This window comes from Oncorhynchus clarkii, chromosome 11 (assembly GCF_045791955.1).
Source record: "Oncorhynchus clarkii lewisi isolate Uvic-CL-2024 chromosome 11, UVic_Ocla_1.0, whole genome shotgun sequence".
Classification (NCBI taxonomy): Eukaryota; Metazoa; Chordata; class Actinopteri; order Salmoniformes; family Salmonidae; genus Oncorhynchus; species Oncorhynchus clarkii.
The window spans coordinates 8,836,561-8,845,604 of record NC_092157.1 but is presented as its reverse complement, the minus strand read 5'-3'; the positions used below and the strand labels follow the sequence as shown (position 1 = coordinate 8,845,604).

The following is a 9,044-nucleotide window of genomic DNA, read 5'->3' as shown; positions in this document are numbered from 1 at the left end:
ACAGGCCCCCAAGTAGTCAAGTTCGCCCTTGATACAACAATGGAAACGTGCTGCAATATAACCTTCTCCCTCTCCTCTATCTCACAGGCTTGATTTTTTTTAAATATAGGTAAATCATAAACCAAAATCCATCCAACTTGATTAGTTAAATTTGAGTTCAGTAAAAGATTCCCGGATCTCACATTATCTTTCAGCATGAAAAACAGACTTTGCCAGAAACAGAGTAACTGTAATTGTAGCTGATGGATTATCACACCCTTCCACAATTCTCCTGCACCCACTTCCTCTTTCATTACATCACTTCTATCTGCCAGGAAGAGCATGGTGGGCTGGGAGCCACAGGAGGGAGCCATCAACCTTCAGGGCAAGGTGTACCTCCCCGACGGTCATGTCTAGATGGGATACAGCTTTTGTCAAATTGAGGTTCTTAAGTTGATTTTATGTTTTAATTTAGCTAACCCTAACCCTTTTTCTTACCTTAATCTAATTATCCTAACCTGCTACGTTAATTCTCCCAACCTGCTGCACAAGTTCTCCTACATTTGCTAGGAAAAGTTCATTTTGACAAAAAGCTGTATCCCTTCTACACAAAACCCTCTTGGACCTGCCCAAGGCCTTCTGGGAGAAGGAGACCCAGGAGCTGAGGACGTACTTTACCCAGCAGGTGGGTTTTTATTACAGTGCAATTAATGAACAACCTCAAATGCAGCCTCATTTGTGTCTCTTGATCAACACTCAAAATGAAAAACAACATAATAACTTCCAACAATACACACATGAACATAGACATGTACTGGGGATATTTAAGATGAATAAAGTTCAGATTCAGTTTAGAGTGATTCATATCATGTTAAACATATTCATATATTTGACCTTTCTGTTACATGATTTCCAGTGTGCTGTTTGTAACACTTGGGTTGATGGTCACTACACTCAATGCTGTATGTTGTGGATTAAACTCATAACTGATTATAGTGATTGATGCCAGACTGGAGGAAGGATATACTGATTATTATTGTATTCTGTTAAACACTGATTCTGTAATAGTTAACAAAGCCACTGCCTTTTGTTTTGACTTCCTACAAGCCTCTCAGGCTGGTGTCTACAGAACATGTGTTGGTCTGATTAGGAAATTAAGGGCTTGTCTCCAAGAGGCTGGTGTTTACAGAACATTTGTTGGTCTGATTAGGAAATAAAGGGACTGTCTCCAAGAGGCTGGTGTTTACAGAACATGTGTTGGTCTGGTTAGGAAATAAAGGGACTGTCTCCAAGAGGCTGGTGTTTACAGAACATGTGTTGGTCTGGTTAGGAAATAAAGGGACTGTCTCCAAGAGGCTGGTGTTTACAGAACATTTGTTGGTCTGATTAGGAAATAAAGGGACTGTCTCCAAGAGGCTGGTGTTTCAGAACATTTGTTGGTCTGATTAGGAAATAAAGGGACTGTCTCCAAGAGGCCAGTAAGACATTGTCTCTGCTTCTAAGATGGATGTTGTCTACCTTTTGCAATTTGTATTAAACCTGATTGATTCATGATTGACTTCACATTGACTTCACAGAGGCACAAATATCATACCCCCAAGACATGCTAACCTCTCACCTCTGCAATGACGGGGAGGTTAGCAATTTGGGGGGTTGGGGGGTATAATGTTTCTCACTCATAATTATTCACTATTCATCCAGGACTATACGTAATCATGGTAGCATCCACATGAATGTGTTTAGAAACATATTATATTCTTAATTACAATAAAAGTGACTGCAAAATGACACAATACATCTGTATAACCTTTTGAGGATCTGAGGACCCAGTCCAAATCTTTTCAGTCTCCTAAGGGGGTATAGGTGTTGTTGTGCCCTCTTCACGACTGTCTTGGTGTGTTTGGACAATGATAGTTTGTTGGTGATGTGGACACCAAGGAGCTTGAAGCTCTCAACCTGCTCCACTACAGCCTCATCAATGAGAATGGGGGCGTGCTCGGCCCTCCATTTCCTGTAGCCCACGATCATCTCTTCCTTTGTCTTGATCACTTTGAGTGAAAGGTTGTTATACTGGCACCACCCTGCCAGGTCTCTGACCTCCTCCGTATAGGCTGTCTCATTTTTGTTGGTGATCAGGCCTAACACTGTTGTCTCGTCTGCAAAGCTAATGATGGTGTTGGAGTCGTGCTTGGCCACACGGTTATGGGTGAACAGGAAGTACAGGAGCGGACTAAGCACACACCCTTGAAGGACCCCCGTGTTGAGTATCAGAGAGGCAGATGTGTTGTTTCCTACCCTTACCACCTGGGGTGTAGCCCATCAGGAAGTCCAGGATCCAGTTGCAGAGGGACCAATAACACCAAAAGATGTCATGGAAATTGAATGTAAAGGTTTTTATTGCAGTGCAATTAATAAACAACCGTAAATTCAGCCTCAATTGATTATGTTGTTTAACACTCAACATAAAAACTGAAACTATAAATTCTAAATAGCTATACACTGAAAATAGATAAAATTGTTATTCTGGCAACTGCACAAAAGATGAAGATAAACAGTAACTAGTAGATGTTAACACCATTCTGCCATCTTGTCGACTTACTGCACCAACTTCCTGTCTTGTATCAGACCACTGTCTCTCCAACTAATTGTGTCTTCTCTCCTCTGTCATCATTGACTTTATATGGTCTTAAACTGCCTTCAGTGATCTAGTTGAACTCAGCAGTTCCTCTATACTGGAACCCATTAAACAGATGCTCTGTGAACTCAACACTCAAAATAAATGGTCTAAAATAAAGAGTAGCCTGCATCATCATATCAACACTATAGTAACAGTTAAACACTTTTCCCCCAGCAAATGTTACAAATATGCAGATAATCAAAGAGCACACAATTATTAATGCAACAGAAGTACCAACATGAAACAAGAAACACAATGACAATAGTGTACATAAAAACACTTAATACCCATTGGAAAAATAATTAACATGCACCTCTTTTATTGACTTGTGCATAAAGCCCATCTAGGTAGTTAAGTGGTGGTTCCTGAGCCCCTCTCCCAGTCACGTTGACTTCAGCGTACTCACTCTCCTGTCCCTGGACCCTGTCCTGGGCTGCAGCTGGGGTCCCTTTGGTCTGTAGTTTGGAGAAGTCTATGTCACCGTAGTGGATCTCTTCAGGCTGGTCTTCTGCAGGTTCCTCTGGTTCCTCTCTGGCTGTGGCCTGGTTAGTACACACTGTCCCAACCGGGGAGTTCTGTGGAGAGAACACAGAGAGAGGAACAGGTGTAAAGCTCTAAGCTCAGTAATGTGTAAAACTCTAAGGTCAGCAGGTTACACAACACATACTGAGGGGATGTCAATGAAAATGTCAATTCAACTGACAGGTGTAAAGACAGTAAACACTGTCAAAGTCCAACAGCTATTCTGTTATCATTCCATGTTCTTACAGGATGTGGCATTGCTTTCGATGTGGTCATCTCCCCTAAACTTCCTCTAAAGTGATGTTAACCTCATGGCTTTGAATAGTTTCAGCATTAATTCATTACTTCCTTAGATACACTTTGTAGATGGTTTTTAAAGTTGAGCCTTATTCCCACCTGTCCCTGTGGACTGTCTGTCCTTTCAAGTCCATCGTGGAGCCTCGAGTTTCTCCTCCTGGAAGACATTTAGAAAGGTATTCATATGCAAAAGCACAAACACAACATACATTTTTGTTTTTACATTGATGCCAGGAAAAGTTTTTACCATACAAAAAGACTGATCAGGCTGATAAGCAAAAATGCCCCCAGAGTTCCTGCTGCAACCCCAAAAACCGTTGGGTTAACATGCTCTCCTGACCCTGAAAACACAGAACATATTATGGTCATTTCTCACATAAATATCTCTGAAGAACACTACTTGACCAAAAGTATGTGGACACCTGCTCGTCGAACATCTCATTCTAAAATCATGTGTATTAATATGGAATACAGAATGTCATTGTATGTTGTAGCATTCCCTTCACTGGAACAAAAGGTGCCTAGGCCGAACCATGAAAAACAGCTCCAGACCATTCCTCATCCACCAAACTTTACAGTTGGCAATATGCATTGGGGCAGGTAGCGTTCTATTGGCAACCGCCAAACCCAGAATCATCCGTTGGACTGCCAGATGTTGAAGCGTGATTCATCACTCCAGAGAACGGGTTTCCACATCTCCAGAGTACGATTCTTGCTATTGTGCATGGTGATTTTAGGCTTGTGTGCGGATGCACAGCCATAGAAACCCATTTCATGATGCTCCCAATGACTTATGACAACTTATTGTGCTGCCGTTGCTTCCAGAGGCTGTTTAGAACTCTGTAGTGAATGTTGCCAATCTACTGCCATACTGCCTGTTTTTGTCTATGGAGATTGCACGGCTTTGTCCTCGATTTTATACACCTGTCAGCAATGGGTGAGGCTTAAATAGCTGAATCTATTAATTTAAAGTGGTGTCCACAGACATTTGTGTATATATTATATATCTAACCTAGGATTGTGTACTACATGCCCGTTTTACCTTTAATAGCCAGCTGCACTTCCTTTGACTTCCCACAGCCGTGACTATTTCTTGCTTCACAGAAGTACAGTCCTCCATCTACAGTCACATTGAGGGTGTAACTCTGTCCAGATGCTACCTGTGTTGGTTTATCTCCACTGATCTGGAACCAGGTGAAGTTTGTCACAGGAGGGTTGGCTGTACTGCTGCAGGTCAGATTAACACAGCTGCCCACAGATACTGGATCAGCCGGACTGATGGAGGCCGAGGTGTCCTTAGGAGAGACTGAGGGAGAGGGGTTCATTTACAATGGATATGGATATGGTATATTGAATAGTCTAATCAAACCCACTCTATTACAATCATCAGTGAAAACATGATAGAATGATCTATTCTTCAGGAACCGGTGACTAAATCTTACATGAAACGTTAAGCATCATGTTATGTTCAGCTGTCTTGTTGCTTGTCCCTACTGGGTAGACTGCAGTACAAGTGATGTTCTTCTCATGATGAAGATATGATGGAGTGAAGGTCACCGTGGAGAGAACTGAATTGGTTTGGTCTGAATTCTCCTGCAGTTGGTTGTCAGATGTAAACTGTGTTGGGAGAGTCCATGTCAGCTCGGGGGGGTGTTCTGGACAGGGAGCGACAGCAGAGCAGTTCAAGCTGACAGGGTTCCCGTCCTTCACCTCACCTGAGACAGTAATGATGGGACTGGAAGGAAAATCTGTAATACATTGTAGATAAATATATTTTACACTAATAGTTAAACTGTCCACTTGTTCTACTCTTATGATGCAAGGATTCTAAACTGGAAAAAATAATTGGTAAACAGGTCAATTGTATCTTACCCCTGACAACTATTTCAACAGACTTATCAGGATCTGTTGCACGGTATGGTTGACCGTCAATCCTGAAGTAGTATTTATCAGAGTAACTGGTGGTGACATTGAAGAAGACTGTGGTGCAGTTATTCTGGGACATGTTTCCAGTTATCTTCCCTTGATATCTGTTGACTTTCCCATTACTGTGAAAAATCACGTTTCCAGGATACTGATGAACATCTGGATGTGTTTTTATCCACACTCCAAAGGTTGGTATTGTGGCTTTAAATGTATTATTATGTTGTTCAGGAACATTAAATGAACATGGGATTTGCACACAGGAGCCAGTCAGTCCATGCAGTCTATCTGGCATTGTGACGATCAAATCTCGTTGACCAAAACAGGCCAAAACACCTGCAACATAAAGTACAACATCAGGGAGGTTCTGATGTATTATCAGTTCAGTCCAATGATATCTATTAACCCTAGATGACTGACAGGGGCCTCTGTTTGGAGGCAACTGCACAGCCATCTTGTTACTCCTCCTTCAGTGTAAAACAGATGTTGGAAGATATAGAAATGCATTTATTAATGTCTACATTTGTTTTAGACAAGTATATTCTATTACAGACACCTTAATGCCAACTTTTAAATTATATTTTGTTACCTGCAACACTTCCTTCAGCAGAGAGATCCTACCCTTGTTCCAGCTAATGATTGCATCTTGTATCTCACTGAACTGGTATTATCCAATAACTAATTCATCTTTGAGTCAGACTTTATCATTTAAATTCGGGGTGTAGCCATGGGCTCCCCCTTTTCCCCCAACTATGTGAAGCTGTATGTGGTACAATTTGAGGAAGCACTCATTTACAAAACATAGAGACACAAATTAATTCCAAACTCTGCTAAACGAGAGCTCTGAATATCTCAAATTCACTGTTCACTGTTGAGAGAAAAATTAACTACCTGGACTTATGGATCATCAAAGAGAATGATGCATTACATACAGACTTGTAAACAAGGCCAACAAACCTCAATAACCTGCTACGTGGGGATATTATGTATCCCCTTCCCCTCAGGAATGGTCTACCATATAGCCAGTTAAGCAGGGTTAAATGAATCTGTTGCCAACAGTCAGATTTTGACAGCAAAGCCAAGAAAATGACAAATCATTTCAAAATCAGAGGCTAGAAGGAAGAAATTCTTGATCCTGCGATGCTGAAAATATCTCAAAAAACATGAGAGGAATTGCTAAAAAGTAAACCAAAGAAGAAAAACAACGCAATAGTCTTTTGCAATAAGTAAACCAAGTGTTCAGAGAAAATGAAAGCAATCCTGAAAAGCACTGGCATATTTTGCAATCAGACAAGAAAATTGTACACATCTTCAAGGAACCCTCACTGGTGGTCTATAAGCGTGGTCGCAATATTGTGGATAGCTTAGTGAGATCTGACCTGCCCCCTGAGCCCACTCAGACACTCTTGACACCCATTCCAAATGGGATCTACAAATGTGACTCACGCTCACAGTGCAATAGCACTACAAAAACATCCTTCTTCAGACACACACATACAGGTGGAAAAATCCCTGTTAGGGGTATCATCTCTTGCAAGATAAAGGGAGTAATCTATCTCATCACATGTTCATGTGGAAGCCAACTCATTACAAACAAAAAAACATTTAAAACAATGCATAGCTGTAAGAACACTGATTATCTAGTAGCAGCTCACTTTGTTGAAGCTAACCATCCCATCTCCTCCCTCAAATACACAGGTATTGAGCATGTTGCTCTACCAAGGAGAGGAGGTAACATGGAGATCCTACTACTACAGAGGGAGGCCTACTGGAGTTCCTATTTAAAACATTGACCCCTAGTGGTCAGAATATTGACTTTCATCTCAGGCCCTTCTTATGAACAATTATTTTTATTAAGAAGTCTTATAAATGAATCTATTCTTTCTACATCTTATCATGGTAAAACCAATAAGCATCATCCCCCTGTTGATGATGCTTATTATGCATTATGGATGAACCAAAAGATTACAATTTTATAACATTTAATGAAATTGGAAACAATGAAATATATGTGAAATTAAAAGAATAATGTATGTTGATGCTAATCTGGTTTTAGCCCGGTATGGTGACAGGGACAGTGATGGAAGCTATTCTGTTAGCCGAATGCTGACCTCGGTTTCACATGAACATACAGTGAAACTAAACAGAATTTACCCCCTTTCTGGTTCTCTATTTTTGCTCTTTTTTTAACACTGAATGTTATCAGATCTTCAACCAAAAACCTAATATTAGATAAAGGGAACTTGAGTTACCAAATAACACATTTTGTTATAGTTATTAATGTATTTCATTAACAAAATTATACATCACCCAATTCCTCTGTGTGAAAAAGTCATTTCAATGACTGTTTGTGCCACCATTTCAAAACACACAATCAAGTATACATGAGATACACAGCAGTTTAAATCCAGACTATTAAAATATACTAATCAGGAATTAACTTTACACTTTTCTACACAATTAAAAGCTGGAATATAGCGCATCCCATAAAATATAATGTCTTGTGGTTATTCCTTTATGTCTGATTCATAACTAGTTGTTGTTGTGTGGAAGACTCACCTGATATAAAGAGGCCAATGAGAAAAAACATGTTCTCAGGACAAGCCATGTGAGAACTCACACACCACTGATCACCTGAAACAGTACAAACATACACTTACTGGTGGAGTAACTTAACTCACACAACACATTAAACCATCCCCATATCAAATACACGATGTCCTTCAGTTGTAAAGCTAATACATGAACAAACAGCAGTACATTAGAACATATTGAATCTCATTACTCATAATTAATCTCCTTTCATTTATTTTGAACATTCAAATTAACAGAAAATATAGTGAAGAAGTCGATACTTGCCTTAGACGGTAACGTAAACTGTCTACAGCAGAAACTGTCACACCCATAGTGAGGTCTGACTAACTAAAGTGATGAAATTCATGTGGCATATCTCACATCTCAACTGTGACGTACTTCCTAATAGATGTGAAATTATTTTCAAACAATTCTTCAGTATTTATTGTCCCTTTCTCGGGGTAGGACAGGTCAGCAGTATTTTGAAACTGGCCCCCAAATCACTATGTCCGCCCCCGACACATTGTTAAACAGAACAAATTAAACTTTAGGCATTATAACCATCTCCTCTCCTCTATCTCCCAGGCCTGAATGGGAATGTGTGTGGGATTTAAACATATAGTTAAATCATGAACCAAAATCCACTATTCATTTATTCAAGAGTTAAATTTGTTAAATTCGAGTTTGATACAAAACATATGGTAGTCACATTATGTTTCAACATGAAAAACAGACTTGGTATGAGACAGAGTGACTGTAATTGTATCTGAGTGATTCTCACACACCTCTCAACTTCTCCGACACCAACTTCCTCTTTGAAGTCTATTTGCAAAGAGGAGCCTGGTGGGCTGGATGCCACAGAGACAATCTTTTCACTCCACTTTGATACGGATTTGACTTTTTCATAGCATGTTTATGAGATCTCATGTAGCAGATTAGGAGAATTTTCTTAGCATGTTAAGAGCCTGAGGTTAAGGTCAGGTTAAATAGTCAGGTTTAGGGAAAATGCTCTCCTAACCAGGGTTGGATGAGGGCATTTGGGACCCTGAGCTTACTTTCCTTCATTTCAACA

The 9,044-nt window shown here is 40.1% G+C and overlaps 1 protein-coding gene across 1 annotated transcript; it reads right to left on the bottom strand.

The window, feature by feature from the left end:
- Positions 1 to 2,353: 2,353 nt before the first annotated feature.
- Positions 2,354 to 8,312, bottom strand: LOC139420157 (B-cell receptor CD22-like). Its single transcript, XM_071169942.1, has 8 exons — positions 8,258 to 8,312; positions 7,958 to 8,032; positions 5,348 to 5,734; positions 4,918 to 5,223; positions 4,518 to 4,781; positions 3,723 to 3,816; positions 3,575 to 3,632; positions 2,354 to 3,231 (listed from the first exon to the last, which is right to left on the bottom strand). Exons 2-8 carry the CDS (start codon positions 8,004 to 8,006, stop codon positions 2,959 to 2,961), a joined length of 1,431 nt encoding a protein of 476 aa, XP_071026043.1. The 5' UTR covers positions 8,007 to 8,032; positions 8,258 to 8,312; the 3' UTR covers positions 2,354 to 2,958.
- Positions 8,313 to 9,044: the final 732 nt, after the last annotated feature.